A 20,826-nucleotide genomic window follows, 5' to 3' on the forward strand; every position below is an offset into this window, starting at 1 on the left:
TCTTTGTGATCACAAGTTGTTATATCATTTCTTCAAAACAGTCTTTTTTCCTCTCCTGATCCAAGTTTGTTACCCTTGTCAGAGTCCTGTAAATTCTTCTTCTATAATATGTATCAATGTTTAAAATTATATATTTCTTTATGTGATTATTTAATGTCTGCCAAACCTCTAACAGACTTTGTAAGTCTCAGGGAGGCAGGGACCATGTTTTCAAAAAATGTGCCTGAATACAGATATAAACATCTACTGAATAAATGATTGAGGAAAGTGATCTAAACCTCCTAATAGCGAGATGCTGAACCACTCTATGGGAGTGTCAGTTCAAGTGCTAGAAGTTCTTTTAAAATATTCTTGCCTATGATAAGAGTTGTTCTTTTAGTGTCTATCTACACTAATCCTGATTCTGGTTTCTTGACCAATACTGAAAAACTACATTATTTTTTTCTTGTACAGCATTATTTTTTCTTCTTCTGCCTAGAAAGTTAAAGACACAGAGAGGCCTAGCGATTAAGGGGGGATAATTCCAGTTTATCTGTTTAAAAAAAAAAGAAAGGAAAAGAACGCTAGGGTTAGGAAGATAAGGGGATATCTTTTGAAACCAGAGACTTATTTAGGGAACATTTATAGAAATTAATTATTCATCTATAGTAAATAAATCTAAGGGGTACACAGACACAAACTACAGACGGGACTGCTATACTTGTCATGCTCTACCACAGATTGGTTTATAATTTGTATAAATCTAGAAAGAAACAAATAAAACAGGAGGAGATCCACTTAAAGGCAATTAAATGCCTATACAGAAAGATTGGGGGAAGTTAAATCTAGCTATATAGTTACAATTTAACTTAGATATCCTCAAAATTATAAGACAGAGTTTTATGAAGTACAACTATATTTTCTAATATCTCGAGAGTTTTGTTTTAACAGAACTCTGGATTAGATGAACTATATTTCTAAGAATTTGAAGTTAATAAGATAAAACACAAGCTGGTAATTACTAGAACAAAAAATATTCTCTAAGCATTTTATATATTTTAGTTAATTAAATATAGTCACTAAAGATTTTTAAAAGCCTTTATCTCCCATCCTTAAACAGAAAGACAAAATCTCAAACCTTTAAAGTTCCTTTTGTTTGAAAGTTTATCTGATGCTTAAAACCTCTCTGCAACATCTAGGCTAAGCGGCTGTTCAATTAACATTAAAATATCCCCTCTTTCATTAACTGACCTGAGGGGGGGGCATTTCACAATGTATATGTGTATCGAATTATCACCTCCACTTTAAATATCTTAGGACATTATTTGTCAAATATACCTCAGTAAAGGAGTAAAGGTAGGGGGAAGCCCCCAGCATGGTGTAATGCTTCGGATTTTGAGTTTGAAGCTCTGGGTTTACCTTCTGTAATTTATGTAACTTATGTAATTTAAGTTACTTCTGTAACTTTGAATGAGTTACTTAGTGTGCTTCCATCTCCTCATTTCAAACACTGCAATAACAAAATATGTCTTTTCAAATTACTTGAGAATTAAGTGAAATGCCATAATACGAAACATCACTTGACATTATGCCTGGCACATAGCAAATGATCAATCAGTGTTAATCTCTCTCCACAAACATAAATCCATCACCTGCCTAGACAGCCTGGTTCTTCTTTGGAAAGCACTGGCAGCAGGTTCTAATACTGTGCCAAACTAGAGCAACACTATTAAGTACGTAACACTTACCAGTTGCTCTTCATTGGTATTTTAACTTTAGCTATTAGTTATAGTTTATATATATTTCTTAAGCAATTTTTCACTCTGAAATGGCAAAGTTTAATTTCTTTTAGTGGCCTTAGAGAAATATGAGTTACAATCATATTTGATAAGAAGTCTTGAATAATCTAATTGATGTAAATACTCCATTGAAATTTCCCTTTTCAGTTTAAACAAAAACAAAAAAAGTTCACCTTCAGTGATCCAGAATTAATTGGTATGGCTACAGTCTTTTAAGAGTAAATGAGGTGGGGGGAAAAGGGCAGAAAGCTGTAATTAAACAATAATAAAAAATGTTAAAAAATAAAAGTAAATGAAAAATTTAAAAAAAGAGTAAATGGGCCCTGGCCAGTATGGCTCAGTTGGTGGGAACATCATCCCATAGACCAAAGGGTCATGGACTTGATCCTCAGTCAGGGCACATACCCAGGTTTTGGATTTGATCCCTGGTCAGGGCACATACAAGAAGGCAACCAATCAGTATTTCTCTCCCACATCCATGTTTTCCTCTCTCTTTCAAAAAGCAATTAAAACAAAATTGCTTGAGTGATGGTTAAAAAAAAAGGTAAATGGATTAGCTCCTTATTTTATTAATAATTAATGACAAAACTAAGTATATCAGAAATGTATTGTTGTTTTTCTATAACATAAGAAAATAATTATTTAATTACTTAAGCTTATAAAACAAATTTTTTTAAATTTTATTTTTATGTAAGTAGTAAGATAAATTATAGGAAATTGAATTTGCTCATTTAACCTATTAAATGATATCTCTTGCTTTGTGACAACCCAGCATACTATGTAAATAAATTCATTTGAATTAATTTAACATAACACTTTATATATATAGTATAGGTTCATTTGTTAAAAGAATATTTTAGCTGTCTTTACCCATTGTAGAAAATAAAATTACTTGTAATATGAAACCTCCTACTTCTGTAGTAATATAAATTTTAGAAAGTAAAAAATTTTTGAGGAAATTATAATACTTAATTCATTACCTCTTGATTTACTCCATCTTTCAAATCTAAAAAATGGCATCTTCAAATTACTAAGCTATTTTTAAGGTTTGATAACTTACAATGTTTATTAGTGAAAAATGTTAAGGTTTAATTTAGATTATAATATGATCAGAACTGAAAATAGAGACCAAATATTAGAAACAAGAATACTCCTGAAATCATAAATATAATTTATATTTAGATAAAAATATTAGTAACTATGTCTTCCCTCATTACTCTTGTGTAAATACAGTGGGCTTTATTTGTCACATCACAAGTGAGTTTAAATTTGTTGTGGATAGGATTGTATTGTGAACTTTATAAATACTGATCATGGCTAACATGATTCCTAAAAATGCTTACAGCTAATTAAAATATAAAAGAGCATAAAATGAACTCACTGTTTCACCAATCTTTCCAATGTTTCCTTGATCTCCTACTTCTCCCTGTTAGTAAAGAACATAAAGTTGCAAAAACAATTATTTTTTTGAACAAGATTATTCAAGACATTGCTTATGTTTTGATTTGCAATGTAATTATTTTGTTATAACCTAGGAAAAGGCAAAGGAAATCTCAGTTATTCAAAACTAGGTTCAGCGTTCACTAGATAGTTTATCAAATATGGTTTTTCCCCTATTTTCATTCAAACAGTAATAACATATTTGCTTAAATTACATTCTATTAAGGACTTTTAATCACTTTTAAAACACCTCTACAAATACAATTTAAAAATAAAATATGTATTGAGATGTACTCTGCAAAAGGCAGGTGGTAGGTACTATGGCAGATACTAAGAATACAAATAAAGCCCTTGCCCATAGGAATGCACAATTTGCTTCGGGAAACAAGGTATTCACAATGCGGAGCTGAACGGAATACATGCCACAGGTGAGTAGTAAAGAAGAACACAGCACCTGTGTGCTGGTGCAGCTGGAACTGTTCGCCAGAGAAGTAAGGTCATGTTCATAACCATGAGTCACAGTCCCAAAAGCTCTGAAAACCCAAAAATCTTCACAAATCATTGGGTGGCATACATGTCCTAATCTGAATTTATGTGGCAGCAAAGATTTAGCTGATCTGAGTGAGGTTAGTTATAGTCTTGATTTATTTTGATATTCTGAATATCCTCACATTACACCACAGAAATATTAATCTAATTATGGTGGCTGTCCCACAGCCTATTGGCATGTGGGTAAAATACAGTGTAAAGACAATATTACCTTTTGAAAATCCAAATGTTAATGATTTCAAATAGTGAATTATGAAAGGACATTTGAATTTGTCCTGAAGAATGGGTTATATTTACACTGGTGATGAGGAAGGACCATTTTGGGTGGTGAGAAATGGCATTAACAAAGGCTGAAATAACACACAGATAGATTAATGAAAGGTAGAAGATCAAGTTCAGGGCATCACAAATAGTTAATCTGACAGGAATGTATACATATTTTTTTTACTGAAATAGGGGAATAAGCCATTGATTTCTATCTAAAAGTGAATACTTATATTGCAATGTGGATAAGTGAAATGTGACACTGCACTGGACAACACTGTAGCCACAACTAAGTAGCTGTTGAGCATTTGTAGCTGGGTAGTCTGAACTGAAAAATGATGTAGTAATTTATGATATATATGCTATTATATAGCATATATATTATATGCTCAAATGCTATTAGAACCAGTTTTAACATTATCACTGGTTCATTGAGTTGAATGAAATCTTTGATGTGTGTTCATTTCATATTTTTATGAAAGTAAATGTTTGATCTTTTTGAAAATTACACTTAATAAAGTTAGTTGCCCTACCTTTAAGCCTTCTGGTCCTGGTTCACCCATATAACCCTTTTGACCTGGTTTTCCCTAGAAGAGAAAGGAAAAAAAAAGATTCATGTAATCATTCTAATTTTGAAAGTTTCCTAAGAATTCAGACTATTTTATGAGATAAAGCAAAATTATTTGATAATTCTATTTTATCATACTCATTATACATTCATTCTGTATAAGGTCTGTCTGTGGTGTGCCAGTCACAGCTCTCAGGACTGGGCATGGAGGAGTGCATGGAACACACCTGCCCTCACAGAGCTTACCTTCGAGCGAGGACGCATCATTTAAAAAACTAAAACATAGACTTCCAGCCAAGATGGAGGCATAGGTGGAAACACTGTACCTCCTTGCACAACCAAATTTAAGGACAACAAAGATTTAGAAACAAAAGCACAACCAAAACAGACAGAAAATCCAGGGCCCCGGCACCAGGAAATAAAGCCTAAAAGCATCAACTGAAAAAACTTTTGGGGGTTGAGGTGCCAGGAGAGGCTCCCAGCCTCACAGGAAAGTTGGTTAGAGAGACCAACAGGGTCCTAGAATGTACATAAGCCCACCCACCTGGGAAGCACCAGAAGGGCCCAATTTGCTTGTGGGAAGCGGCAGAGGGGACCGAAATCCAAGAGAGAGAGAGCAGAACAAACACCATTTCTCCTCCTCTGACTCCGCCCCCAGTCACAACCCAGCGACTGGATTGATCCACCCTGTTGAACACCTAATCTTTTACCCCTCATACGTAACAGGGGCAAACAGACCAAAACATTATGGATCAAGCAGAAGAACAACTCAAAGCCCCAAAGCTAATACTTCTGAGCAACAAAGAGATAGGCAACCTATTGGATAAACAGTTCAAAACACTGGTGATCAGGATGCTCATAGAACCAGTTAATTTTAGTCACAAATTAGATGAAAAAATGAAGGCTTCACTAAATGAAATGAAGCAAAATGCACAGGGAACCAATAGTAATGGAAAGGAAACTGGGACCCAAATCAATGGAGTGGACCAGAAGGAAGAAAGAAACAACCAAACAAAAAAAAATGAAGAAATAAGAATTCAAAAAAATGAGCAGAGGCGTAGGAACCCCCAGGACATCTTGAAATGTTCCAACATTTGAATTATAGGGGTACCAGAAGGGGAAGAGGAAGAGCAACAAGTGGAAAACATATTTGATCAAATAATAAAAGAGAACTTCCCCAATCTGGCAAAGGAAATAGACTTCCAGAAAGTCCAGAAAGTTCAGAGAGTCTCACAGAAGGAGGACCAAAGTTGAAACACAACAAGGCACATCATCATTACATTAGCCAAGATTAAAATGAAGGAGAGAATCCTACAAGCAGCAAGAGATAAGGGGACAGTCATCTACAAAGTAGTTCCCATCAGACTGTCAGCGGATTTCTCAAAAGAGACCTTGCAGGCAAGAAGGGGCTGGAAAGAAGTATTCCAAGCCATGAAATCCAAAGACCTACATCCAAGACTGCTCTATCCAGCAAAGCTTTCATTTAGAATGGAAGGGCAGATAAAGTGCTTCTCAAATAAGGTCAAGTTCAAGGATTTCATCATCACCAAGCCTTATTTTATGAAATGTTAAAGAGACTTATCTAACAAAAAGAATATAAAAAATATGAACAGTGAAAGGACAGCAAACTCAAAGTTATTAACAACCACACCTAAAACAAAAGCAACTAAGAGGACAGCTAGATCAGGAGCGGAACCATAGAAATGGAGATTCCATGGAGGGTTAGCAAGAGGGGTGTGGGAGGAGGAAAAGGGGGGAGAAGGTACAGAAAATAAGTAGCATAGACAGTAAGTAGAAAGTAGGGGAAGGGCAAGAATAGTATGGGAAATGTACAAGCTAAAGAACTTGTGACACATGGCCATGAACTAAAGGGGAGGAATGGGGGGGAGGGGTGTACAGGGTAGAGGGGAATGAAGGGAAGAAATGGGACAACTGTAATAGTATAATCAATAAAATATATTAAAAAAACTAAAATATACAGCATGTTAGGTAGTAGTAAATGTGAAGGACACAAAATTAAGTAAGGAAGGGAGATGTAAACTGTTGAATGAGTTTTGTTGAATTTTTAAATAAAATTGCCAAGGAAGACCTCATTGAGAATGTGGTAGTTGAATAAAGACTTCAACTTTATTCAACTGAAGAAAGAGTAAGTTATGTGGATATCTGAAGGAAGAGCATTCCACATGGAGGAAAGGAACATGTGCAAAACCCTGTGAGAAGAAGAATGTGCCTACTGTGCTGGAGAAACCATGAAGAGCTAATGCTGCTGAAGCAGCATAAGAGACAAGATCAGTAAGAAGACAAGGTCAAAGAAGAGAATGGGAGATGGGTCGTGGAGGGTTTGATAGTCTACAGTAAGGACATTAGCTTTTACTCTGAGACAGGAAGCTTTAGACAAGCTTTGAAAAGAGAACTGCCATGGTCTAAGTTTTAGCAGGATCACTTTGATGCAAGAGCAGAAGCAGGGGATTCAAAGAGAAGTCTACTGCAATCATCCAGATGAGATATGACAGTCACACATTTCAAGGTGGTTACAGGGGAGGTTGTGAGAAGTGGTGTAAGATTCTGTATATAGTCTGAAGACAGTTATTCCAGGAATTGTTGACAGGTCATGTGTGAAATGTAAGAAAAATAGAAAAGTCAAGAATTGTCATCTGAGAGAGTGACCAAATAAAATGGGGAAGACTGTTGCCAGAACAAATTTAGAAGGTAAACCATAAATTCAGTTTTGGAGATTTCACTTTGACAGTCTTCTTATACATCTGAATGGAGAGATCATGCATTAATATAAGACCATAGTTCAGGGGGTAGAAGGTTCTTATATAAACATATAAATTTTGAAAATCACCAGCCATAAGATGAGACCAACTTATCCAAGTGTAGACAGAAAAGAGAAATCTACAAACCAAACCTTGGAACATTCCAAACTTTATAATTTGAAGAGATTAAGATAATATGCAAATTTGCTGCCAGACAGGAGGAAGATCATGCAAATGAAAAACGTGTTTCTAGGTGAGAGTGATCTAATCAAATTCTGAACAGTATAAGTATGGAGTAATCTGAAGATTGAGAAATGATCATTGAATTCATTAACCTGAAGGTCACTGATGACCTTCACAAGATAATCACTGTTTTTGAGTTTGTGGGGGAGTGCAACCAAAATGGTTTTAGCAGACAGGATGAGGAGAAAATTTGGAAAGAGAATATATAGGCAATACTTTTGAGAAGTTTTACTGAAAAGGGAAGGAGAGAAAGGTAACACTTGAAAGGTAAACTGAAATCAATACAAGTTTTGTTTTCATTTTTATTTATGTTTATTTTAAGTATATTTATTGATTATGCTATTGTAGTTTTCCCAATTTTCCCCTTTCATCCCCCCTCCACCCTGCACCCCCAACGCTACAGCATTCCTCTCCACTTAGTTCATGTCCATGGGTTATACATAAAAGTTATTTGAGTCCTCTGTTTCCTGTACCATTTTTTAACTCTCCCATGTATTTAATGCCTATTAACTATGCTTCTTCTTCTCTGTACCTGTTCCCCGCTATTCCTCCCTTCCCCCTCCCCACTGAAAACCCTCATGTGATGTCCATTTCCCCTGACTCTGTTCCTGTTCTAATTGTTTTCTTAGTTTTTGTTTTCATTGTTTTTCTCTCTTTTATTTTTTTAGGTTCATTTGTTGATGGTTGTGAGTTTGTTGTCATTTTACTGAACATATTTTTTATCTCCCTTTTCTTAGATAAGTCCCTTTAACATTTCATATAATAATGGCTTGCTTATTATAACTCTTTTAACTTGACCTTATTTTGGAAGCACTTTATCAGCCCTTCCACTCTAAATGATATCTTTGCTGGATAGAGTATTCCTGAATATAGGTCCTTGCCTTTTATGACTTGGAATACTTCTTTCCAGCTCCTTCTTGCCTGTAAGGTTTCTTTTGAGAAATCAGCTGATATAGCCTTATGGGAACTCCTTTGTAGGTAACTCTTTCCTTCCCTCTTGCTGCTTTTAAGATTCTCTCCTTATTTTTAATCTTGGCTAATGTAATTATGATGTGCCTTGGTGTGTTCCTTCTTGGGTCCAGCTTCTTTGGGACTCTCTGGGCTTCCTGGACTTCCTGGAAGCCAATTTCCTTCACCAGATTGGGGAAGTTTTCCTTCATTATTTGTTCAAATAAGTTTTCAATTTCTTGCTCTTGTTCTTCTCCTTCTGGCACCTGTATAATTCAGATATTGGAACATTTCAAGTTGCCCCAAAGATTCAAAGGCGTCTCTTCATTTTTTTGGATTCTTGTTTTTTTGTTCTGATCCAGTTGGATGTTTATTTATTCCTTTTGTTCCAAATCATTGATTTGAGTCCTGGTTTCTTTCCTGTTCCATTGGTTCCCTGAATATTTTGCTTTATTTTGCTTTGAGTATCTTTCATTGGTTCTTTCATTTTTCAACCAAGCTCAATCAGTTCTGTGAGCATTTTGGTTACCAGGGCTTTAAATTCTCCATCAGCTGGGATGGGAGAAATAGACAAAAAAAATGTACTTGAAAAATAATTAAATTAAAAAACCCAACAAGTTCAAGCTACAAAATGGCTAGAATGAAAAAAAATTAAAAAAAATTCTCCATCAGATAGGTTGGCGCTCTCCTCCTCATTTAGCTCTCTTCCTGAGGCTTTATTCTGTTCTTTCATTTGAGTCATATTTCCTTGTCTTGGCACAGCTGACAAGGGTGAGGGGCCTTAGATGTTCACCCTGGCAGGGCAACCCTCCTTGCTATGTTGCCTGTGAGGGAGAGGCCAGAGAGGAAACAGTGTGGCTTGCCCACTCATCTCTAGTGCACTTTCTAATGAACTCGTATGTGAGACTGGGAGCTTCTCCCACTGCGGCAACTGCCACAGTCCACAGTCAGCTCTGAGTCTCAGTTTCTCCTTAAGTCAGCCCCACCCATGCATCCTGCCCCTCCTCACAGCCAGCCAGACCACGCAGTCCACTGCCTTGCCACAGTTTCTCAGCCAGCCCTGCCCTCGGGGTCTGCCGCCTTGCTGAGGTTTCTCTTTGTCTGCCACCTTATTGGTCTGGTTTTTCTGTTTGCCTGTTTCTTTAATTCCATGGTTGTTGGAGTTCTACGCAGTTTGATTTTCTGGTGCTTCTGGTTGTTTATTGATTTTAGGCTGGTTGTTAACCTCCTTTTGGTTGTGCAAGGAAGTGAAGGGTTTCTACCTGTGCCTCCATCTTGGCCAGAACTCTCGTTTTTAAGATGGAAGAAATAATGGCATGTTTGTATACTGATAGGGTTGATCCATTAGAGAGAACAAAATTATGGTGCAGGAGAGGGTGGGGATAATTGCTAGATCAATGTTCTTCAGTGGACAAGAGGATAATATATATAGTAAGCAAGTGGAAGTTTTGACCTTGTTAGAAAAATGGCCTGTTTGTCCATAGTAACAGAGGAGAAGACAGAGTAAATGGCACTGATATAGGGAAGTGAGTAGATGTGATGGTAGATTCTTGTGGAAGGTCTCCTCCAATTACTTCAATCTTCTCAGAGAGCCTCACAAAGAAATAAAATTTAAAAAAGTCTTTATTCCCCCAATGGGACAGTGGCAGTATATGTGCCAGTCAGGAAAAGGTGCAAAAAAGTAATTTCTGTCTCCTTAAGTGTTTTAAGAATCTGTGTGTTACGATGTTCTCAAGAAAAAAAGAATGAGATGTATTTTATGGGAATTTAATTATTCTTTGAAATGCATGTAATATGCATACCTTAACTACTTCATAATAATGTAAACTTTAGTTCATGCATATCTAAATTCTTAAAGAATTCATTTTCAGAAATTAAAAATGAGAAATTCATATATTACCACACATCTTTTAAAAAGTCAGAAGAAAATACATCTTATTAAATTTCCATAATTTTACTGACATACTTAAAAAACAGAAACTCCCAGAATATTAATAAAGTGACTAAGGTATTTAGCTTTGTATTACATTTCAAGAAACTTAATAAATAATTTGCACAACTTCCTAAGACCATAAGACTGCTGAAGAAACAAATAAATATATAGAGGCATAATATCAGGGATTAAAATATCCATGGAAAATTCCAGTTATGGGCCTACTTTATTTGGGGAGATTGTATGGCTATTGTTTCTTTTCACTTTTATTCTTTGCTGTAACTTAAAATTTGGCACTGTTGAAAAACCCTTATAGACTAGTAATTTTAAGAGAAGAACTTTTTGGACATTATTTATATGATACTTACTCTGGGCCCCAATTCTCCAGAAGGTCCGATTGGTCCTTCTTCTCCCTTAAAAAAAAATCAGAACATATCATAGCCTGAAGTATTTAAAAATGTAAATCCTGTTCTATTCATTCTGAAATCTGAAGCTTATTCTGAAATATGATGAAAATAATTCTGTAATTTTTCTTGTATTTTAATTTTTTGTGACAGTCCACATCAACTCTAAAGAAGATATGCACTACTGCATTATTTCTAAATTGGTAAATAATATGTTATATATAGAAAACTGAGAGTGAATAATAGTGAAAGTGCTATTCATATCAAATATGGTTAATGTCTAGAGTTTCTTCTTGATTAATTTACCCATCCAATATTCTCAGGGTCAAATTACTTGTAATTTCATAAAATATAAAGTAGTATAAAATTTGTGCTTACAAAAACTGTATAAGTGGATAGGGAATAGAAGCAAGAACAAGATAAGTAAAGAATTTTTAAAATGATTTTTTAGAGAGAGAAAGGGAATGGGGAGAAGAGGTGGGGGGAGAGAGAGAAAGAAACATAAATTTGTTGTTCCACTTATGCATTCATTGGTTGCTTCTTGTATGTGCTCTGTCCAAGAATACATCCATGAAATCTTGGTTATCAGGACGATGCCCTAAAAGACTAAACTACTCAGCCAGAGCTAAAATTTTCCAAGCTAAATTTTTATACATTATTCTTTAAGAAAATAAAAAGAAATAATAAATGATTTTATTCCATTTATTGACATGTTTTCTAAATATACTGATTTTTCACCTTCAAACAGAAGTTGATGTTAACACATCTGAACAATATATACAGAACTTTCTAGAATCCTATATTCTATTCATTTGCTTAAGAAACATTTTGGCTCAATTCACAGTTTAATTAAAATATAATTTATTTTAAAATATAAAAAACAGATAGTAAATGTAAACTTTACTACCAATAAGTGGGATTCTAAGCTCAGATATTTTCGGTGGTTTCATGGAAACTACTGATATAAATCACTTAATGAATCCAGAACACTGTAGAATGATTGCAAATCCCATTCCGTAACTGCTAGTACACAATGGTAACTTGAAATCCTCTATGGCAAAAACTGTCCACAGTGAAGCAATGTTTTCCTTAAGCAAAAACTAATGTCCCATAAAAATTAAAAAGGGAGAGATTCAACAATTTGATGAATGGATATTTATTTTCTCCATACCTGTGTTCCTTTGAGACCAGGAGGACCAGGAGGCCCTCTATTTCCAAGGAGTCCCTATAAAAGCAGTGCAAGGACACAATTAAAGCATTAGCTCAATTAACATTTTTTCTATCAGCATTAATCTGGAGATAGGCAATTTTATTTTGTACCATTCATTTCCCATTAGGAAGTTATCAAAATGGGGTAGGAGGGTAGATGAACAGAAGACTATAGGGCACACAAATGGTTGGGAAATGTAGGTTAAACTTATTTTTGAACAGTATGTTAATGTTTAAATAATGTGCTTATTAGCATGTTAGTCTTCAATGAGACACCTTTTCAGAAAAAGTACTTCTAAATTTAAAGTAATGAGTCTTATTATTAACACGATAATAGTACAGTAAACACATAATAGAGTATTCACAAAGTCTGAAAATAGGTGAACAGGATGTATAGCATTTTAATCTGTTAAGATACCAACTCTGGAATACATCATTTGTACTAAATGCTCTTCAAGTACTCTCCTTTTATGATACAAGCTCATAAAAAAGAGAGGACAACTTACAGAAGAAAATAACAAACTGAACGTGATTAGAAATTTCAATATTAAAATGAATCTTCTGCAAATCAAAATGCATGTTAAAAACCAAATGCTTACTGAATAAAAGTTGATCAAAATAACTAAAAGAATGCTTCCTATTTCAGAAAACGCTATTGATCCTTCTCAACATGGCACCAGTTTTTTTATTCAGTGGGAACATTAGAACTACTGACACAAAAATAAAAGGACCATAAGAGACTAATATTAGCAATTATAAAACAACAAATTGGATAACCTAGAAGAAACAGATAAAAGTCCTGAAAACATGCAACCTATCAAAACTGAATCATAAAGACTTACATAATCTGCCCTGCCTGGTGTGGCTCAGTGGATTGAGTGCTGACCTGCACACCAAAGGGTCTCTGGTTTAATTCCTAGTCAGGGCATATGCCTTGGTTGTGGGCCAGGTCTCCAGTATAGGATGTGTGAAAGGCAACCACACATTGATGTTTCTTTACCACTCTTTTTCCCTCCCTTCCTCTATGTCTAAAAATAAATAAATAAGATCTTTAAAAGAAGAATTACAAAATCTGAACATATCTATGACTATTAATGATACTGAGTCAGTGATCAACCCCCTCACTGTCCCCCTCCCTCCCAAAAAAACCTGGAACGGATGACTTCACTGTAGAATTCTACCCAACACTTAAAGAAGAATTCATGAAAATCCTTTTGAAACTGTTATGAAAAATTGATGATGTAATATTTCCAAACTCATTTTATGAGGCCAGCATTACCCTGATACCAATGCCAGACAAGGACATTGCAAGGAAAGAAAGTTACAAGCCAGCAGCTCTGATGAATATACCAAAGTCAGACAAAGACATTGCAAAGAAAGAAAATTACAAGTCAGCAGCTCTGATGAATACAGAAACAAAAATCCTCAAAAAAATACTAGCAGAGCTAATTCAACAGCATATTAAAGGATCCTATGCCATAACCAAATGGGATTTATACCTCAGGTATGAGGATTTTTTAACATATTAATATCAAGGAATGTGATATACCACATTGACATAATAATGAATAAAATGATATGGTCACCTAAACAAATGCAGGAAAGCATGACAACAAACATTTAATACTCTTTCGTGTTAAAACCTCAACAAACTAAAAATAAAGGCCATATCTGAAAAGTCCACAGTTCATATCATATTCAACAGTGAAAAACTGAAAGCTTTCCTTGAAGATTAGGAACAAAATATGGATGCTCACTCTCACCACTTTCATTCAACATAGTACTAGAGTCCTGCCAGGAGCAATTCATCAAGGGAAAGAAAGTAAGTTACCCAACTAGGGAAGGAAAATGTAAAAACTCAGATCACAGATGACAGAATCTTATATGTAGAAAATCCTAAAGATCCTACAAAAAACTAATAAACCAATCCAGCAAAGTCGCAGTATATATCATTAACATACAATAATTAGTTGTTTCTATATACTAACAACAAACAATTAAAAGTAAAATTAAGAAAGCAACCTAATATAGCATAATGTCAAAAAGAAAAAAATACTTAGGAATGAACTTATCCAAAGGGTTAAAGATATATACACTGGAAATCACAAAACATTGCTGACAGAAACTAAAGAAGACACAGACAACGGACAGACATCCCACGTTCATGGATTGGAATACTTACTATTGTTAAACTATCTGTATTACCCAAAGTTATCTATAGATTCAATGCAATCTCTAGCAGAATGTCAGTGGTATTTCTTGCTGATATAGAACAAATCCTATAATTCACATGGAACCACAAAGGGCCCTGAAAAGACAAAATAGTCCTAAGAAAAATGAACAAAGCTGCAGGCCTTGTATTTACTGACTTCAAGACATATTACAAGCTACAGCAATGAAAAATTTTGGTACTGACATAAAGACAGACATATAGACCAAAGGAACAGAATAGACAGCCCAGAAATAAACCTGTGCATATACAGTCCAATTTCTTCAACAAGGGTTCCAAGACTACACAATGGGGCAAACATAGTCTTTTCAACCAATGGTATTAAGAATTTGGATATCCAGATGACAAATAATGAAATTGGACTCTTATCTTATATATACATAGAAATCAACTCAAAATGGATTCAGGGCTTATATGACCTGAGACCACACACTCTTAGAAGAAAACATAGGCAGAAAGCTCCTTAACTTTGGTCTTCAAATGATTTTTTTGGATGTGACACAAAAGTAAAGGCAATGAAAGCAAAATAGACTAGTGAATACTGTACTTCTGCACAGTTAATAAAGAACCAATCAACAGAGTGAAAAGGTAGCCTACAGAATGGGAGAAAAAATTGTGAACCACAAATCTGATAATTGTCTAATGTATAAAATAGATAAGAAACTCCTATAACTCAAAAGTAAAAAGTAAATAACCCAATGAATATAATAGGTAAAGAATTTTGAATAGACATTTCCCCAAATAAAACACACAAATGATCCACAGGTATATGTAAAAATACTCAATATCACTAATCATCAGGGGAATGCAAATCAATACCTTAACACCTGTTAGAATGGCTATTATAATGCTAAAAAAAACCCCTATTGGGTAGGATGTAGAGAAACTGGAACACTTGTGCACTCTTGGTCAGAATGTAAAATGGTGCAGCCAGTAGGGAAACCAGTATGGAATTTTCTCTAAAAATTAGAAATAAAACTATCATATGATCCAGCCATCCCACTTCCAGTTATTTACGTAAAACAATTGAAAACAGGTTCTTGAAGAAATAGCTGCATTCCCATGTTTATTGCAGCATGATTCACAATAGCTTATGGGCGGAAAGAACTGAAATGTCAATCGACAGATGAATGAATAAAGAAAATGTGAACTTTTGGACTATTGGACAATGATTTGATATTTAGCCTTAAAAAAAGAAGGAAATTTTGGCATATGCTACTACATAGATGAACCTTAAGGATCTAGTGTGAAGTGAAATAAGCCAGTCACAGAAGGACAAATTAATCTACTTACATGAAGTGTCAACAGCAATATTATTTGCAGGACTAGAATGTAGAATGGTGGGTACAAGTGGGTTAGGGAGAGTGAAAATGGGAATTGTGGTTCAATGATAGAGTTTCAGTTACACAAGATAAAAAGAGTTTAGAGATCTAAAGTGTACAAAAACATGCATATAGTTAACAATACTGTACTACAGTTAAAATTTTAAGGAATACATTTCATATTATGTGTTTTTACCAGAATAAAAGATCTTCCATGGGTTTTATTAGCATTGAAATGTCTCAACTTTATATTTAAGGTCTGTCACAATCTGCCTCCTAATATTTTTTTAAGTCAGGTGGGTTTACTTCCTCCTTCGTCCTTGTGTTCATTTTATACATATTGTATAGAATCTCTCACCCCTTGGCTCTTCTTGGCAAACCCAACACATCCAACTGAAATACTAATTTTTCTAAGAAGTTTCTCAGAAAAATTGCCATCTAAGTTATTCTCTCTTCTGGGGTCCTTATTATTCACTTATAGGTACCTCCTGGTTATGCTTCTTAACCTTTCACATGTAGAAATGTCACGTTTTCAGAAGTTTACAAGTTCTCAGTAGACAGAAGACCTTTTTTTAATCTTGTTTTTAAGTAATTGCTTAAAAAAACTCAATAAATATTTCTCAACACAGTACATTCCCCATTGTACAAACACACTGAATATTTCTGAGCTAAATAAATGCTCAGCTCAGAAATATTCACTGAGCTGGAGGGTAAAGTGGTTGCTATAAGAAATCTGTATATAAAATCTCAACTAAGTGCACAGAATGTAAATCTTCAGGTGTTCTAAGGTAAATATTTAGAGTTACTAATTTTCCTCTTACCAAGTTAACATACTTCTCTCTGGGTGAATGTATAACATATTTTTATAACTTCAACTAAACGTTTTTTCTACCCTGGCAAGGTGGCTCAGTTGATTGGAGCATCATCCCATACACCAAAACATTGTGGCTTCCATTCCCACTCAGGGCACATACCTGGGTTGCAGGTTCAATCTCCAGGCCCAGCACATACAGGAGGCAACTAGTCAATATTTCTTACACTGATGTTTGTTTCTCTCTCCCTCCTACCCTCTCCCCCACTCTGCCTCCCTCTTTTCCTTCTTTTCTCTAAAAGCAATAAATATATCATCGTGTGGGAGTTTTAAAAGTTATTTCCATATATTCTATTACATAACTTTTCTCTAATAATTTATCAGTAATATTATAAAACAGGCAATAACAGTCATTTATACCACCCCTATTTCTATAGCCAAAGTAATATATACAAACCATTACAGCAACAAATAAATTATTTCACTGTTTACTGGAATACAGAATACTCATTGGGTACTCACTTTTTGTGGTAAACAGCAAAGGATGTGGTTTTGTTACTGTTCTAGGATACTTGAAAGTAGATTGCCAAACTGGGTAGCTCAGCACTCAAGGAGACTTGCTGATGTATGTTTCATATTTATATACATGTGTACATCTATATATACACAATCCCATAATTGAAAGAACCATAATTAATACAAATTTCTAATCTTAGTTTGAAATTTTTAGTCAACTGGCAGAAAATGAAGAGTAAATATAAGGCTTTTTTTTAGAGCTGAACCAAATTGCTCAGGAAAGAACCCAATTTGTTTGTAAGTAGGGTAACCACATATTTTAAATACCCTGGACATAATTTCCTGTTGATCATCTTCTATAGTCTCAACAGAACTTTAATAATTTATATTGACTCCATTTGCCAAACAAGATAGCACATCAAAATAAAGTTAGTTTTAAGACGCTTCCATGATCCTGTATACACAACTAAAGAAACACATCATGCTAATAGGGTCAGCATGTTTGGCTCCGTTTTTCCTTTCTGTTTCTAGAAAAAAATTTAAGGCAAATAGTAAGGGCCAAAAGAGAAACATAAATAGATTGTTCTCAACCTACAAAATGTAAAATCATATTCTTCTTCCCTTAAAATTTTCTGGTTCTTTTGATAAAATTATCTCTAGGATATTATTTTAAATTTCAGTGATGTGTATAAAATTGGTTCATGATATTGGTGCTGATGAGGTGGCAAGCTCAAAGTAACCCACAAAGTAACTACTACCCACTGGAATTCAACCATTGGTATTCATTAAAATAGCTGGATTTCAAGTCTTTTGTTCCACTTTTAAGCACTGCGATTCTAACACTAAAGGAAGTAATGAGGACGTTTTAAAGATCGTTGTTGTAACAATACTCAAGAAGTAGGTGGTTTTGTTCTGCTCTCTGACATTATTCTTGACAAAACCTCAAGAGACATAAAATTTCCAAACTGGGAAGAACTCAGGAAGCTATATGGTTCTTCACCTAGTATGATATTCATACTTGAGAATATTAAGTTCAATTAAGTAATTTCCAATTTCCTAAGGCAAAAATTTTTGCTCCGTTATCTGGGCCCTCACAGCATTTCACCAATTTTTTTTCACTACTGCAGAGTTTTGTATTATTTCCTACTAAGATTTGCAAAGACCCTGGGGGAAACAAGTGGAATACACCAATTCTTTTACATAGAACTTTTGACAACATTGTGTGATTTTTAAAAATCTCTCACTAAACTATAATCTCATCCAGGGGAAGGACCATGGTTTAAAAATCTTTACAACTCCACATTTAGTACTTGGCCTAACACATAAAAGAAACTCAACAATGCTAATAAATTGGTTATTAAATAAATGGATAGATGAATGTATTTGTATGTACTGTATCAAGTTCATGTTCCTGAGTATGGTCAGTCAAGGGTAAAAACTAGACATAAGAAATTTACAACTCCATTCTCTATACATTCTATTCCAACTTCTCTTCATATAACTATTTCTAATTATTATTCCATCAGCATTTTAGAAGTAGATTTGAAGAAATGCCAGACTGGAGGTAGGAAGAACATGTTGACTGCTATTATACTAATCCTGCTGAAAAATAAAGAGAGCCTAACCTACAACATTGGCAGTGAAAATCATTTTAAAGGCAAAGACAGAAAGTTTTGAGTCTAGAATCAGGATAAATGGGATAATTTATGGCATGAGGTCATTCAGGAGACAAAAGTGGGATTAATGCAAAATATATGCGGAACTTGAATACTGAAGAGGAAGAGGAATTCTTCTATGGAGACAGACAGAAAGGGGGAACATGGCTATATACAGGAAAAGTTTGTAGATGGCCAGTAGAGTTGCCCAATAAAATCCAGGATGCCCAGTTAAATTTGAACTTCACACAAACAATTAATAACTTTTACTAAAATTTGTTCCAAATATTTATTACAATTGCATTCTCTCACAAGTTTCCTTTTCCTGAATGCCATTTGTCTGTCTGCAAAATCTTACTGATTCATCTTATCGGCTCAAGTGCTACCTTCTCTACAAAGTGTAATCTGAGTCTCCTAACCCTATACTCATACAGTATTACATATTATGTATCATTCATATGATTTATATAAAGATTTCCTGCCTACCTTTCTCTAGATTGTAAGCTTCTTGGAAGTAGGAATCAGAATTTTTTATCTTTGTATGTAGGATCTAGCACAACAACTGTTACATAAGAGGCAGCCGATAAAAATTTACTGATTGAATGAATGTCCTACTTCGGATCTTCATAATTTTCTTTCTAGATTTTTCTAGTTCATTTCCTTGCCTTAAATTTCATTCCTATTTATAGCATCCTACATTCTGACACAAGGGGTATCCTTTTGAAATATAAATCACCAAGAACTCTTTACTATTTAAACATCATTGATTACTACATGATGCCTAGGGATAAAGTGAAACTCTTCAGTATGGTATTGAATGTCCTCCACAATTTAAATCCAAGCCAAGTGGTTAAGAGATCAAGCTTTGAAATTACACCTGGGTTAGAGGCCTGGCTAAGTTATTTGATAGTTATACGACTATGAGGGAATAACTTAACCATCTGTGAAATTGGGATATCTACCTCATAATGTTGTAGTGAAGATTAAATGAGATGTCTGTAAAACATTTACTATAGTTCTATATAGTAATCCACGCAGGGGATGCTTTCCAACACTCCCAGTGGATGCCTGAAACCATGGATAGTACTAAACCCTAAATATACTGTTTTTTCCTATATGTACAGACATATGATAAAGTTTAACATAAATTAGAAACAGCAAGAAATTAACAATAATAGCTAATAAAACAGAACAATTATAGTAATATACTACAATAAAAGTCATGTTAATGTGTTCTCCCTCTCTCAAAATATCTTATTATACTACATTCAGTTTTCATTTACAGCTTATTTTTGGCACGTCTAAATTGCCAGCATCACTATTCTTGAACTATTAAGGAATATACGGGTTACTTGAACATAAACACTGCAATACCACCTGTCAGTTTGATAATGAAGATGACTACTAAGTGACTAACAGGCGAGCAGCATATACAGCATGGATGCTTTGGACAATGGCATGATTCCTTTCCTTGGTGGGACAGAGAAGGACCACGTGATATTTTACTAATTAGAACACTGTGCAATTTAAATTTATGGACTTTTTCTATAACTTTCCACTTAATATTTTTGGACCATGGTTGACCATGGACAACAAACTGAGGAAACAAAACTGTGGATAATGGGGGACTACTGTAACTCTCTTGATATCCTTTACAGATTCATCTATCACTTGCTCTCTACTCATACTGATAACCTTCCACAGTAGCAATACTTCATAACCTGATAACTCTTCCAACTTCAGGCTTTTTCATCTTTCTATATCTTTATTTTCACAATATTTTATTTGCATAAAATGCTCATTTTAGGTCAGCCTGCCTGAAAAGCTCTTGGTATTTAAAATTTTGCTGTAGAGTTCTGGCCAAGATGGAGGCATAGGTAGATATGCTTCACTTCCTCGCACAACCAAAAGAAGGACAATCAATTAAAAAACAAAACAAACCAAAACAAAAAACAACCATAACTGCCAGAAAATCAAACTGCATGGAAGTCTGATAATCAATCAAAGAGTTAAAGAAGAAACATTCATCCAGACGGTTAGGATCAGTGGAGACAGGAAGCTGAGGTGAAAAGGATGCCATGAAAGGCTGTGGCTGGTAAGGCTGGTGAAGCAGTGGCTGGGGGACCAGCACTCCCACATTTGCATGCAGATAAGCCAAGAGGAACAACTTGGGGATGAGACAAACTGTACCACCCAG

General features: G+C 34.7%; 1 protein-coding gene across 1 annotated transcript in view; it reads right to left on the reverse strand.

Annotated features, from left to right (window-relative positions):
• COL24A1 (collagen type XXIV alpha 1 chain) overlaps nt 1–20,826 on the reverse strand; it is a 346,701-nt gene that overhangs the window by 170,178 nt on the left and 155,697 nt on the right. The window contains exons 21-24 of the mRNA XM_053655519.1: nt 12,058–12,111; nt 10,851–10,895; nt 4,565–4,618; nt 3,160–3,204 (exon numbers count right to left, since the gene is read on the reverse strand). Of these exons, the coding sequence (XP_053511494.1) occupies nt 3,160–3,204; nt 4,565–4,618; nt 10,851–10,895; nt 12,058–12,111 (198 nt within the window). The remainder of the gene's footprint in view (nt 1–3,159; nt 3,205–4,564; nt 4,619–10,850; nt 10,896–12,057; nt 12,112–20,826) is intronic.

The sequence above is a fragment of the Artibeus jamaicensis genome, unplaced genomic scaffold (assembly GCF_021234435.1).
Source record: "Artibeus jamaicensis isolate MK-2021 breed Jamaican fruit bat unplaced genomic scaffold, CSHL_Jam_final scaffold_1019, whole genome shotgun sequence".
Taxonomy (NCBI): Eukaryota; Metazoa; Chordata; class Mammalia; order Chiroptera; family Phyllostomidae; genus Artibeus; species Artibeus jamaicensis.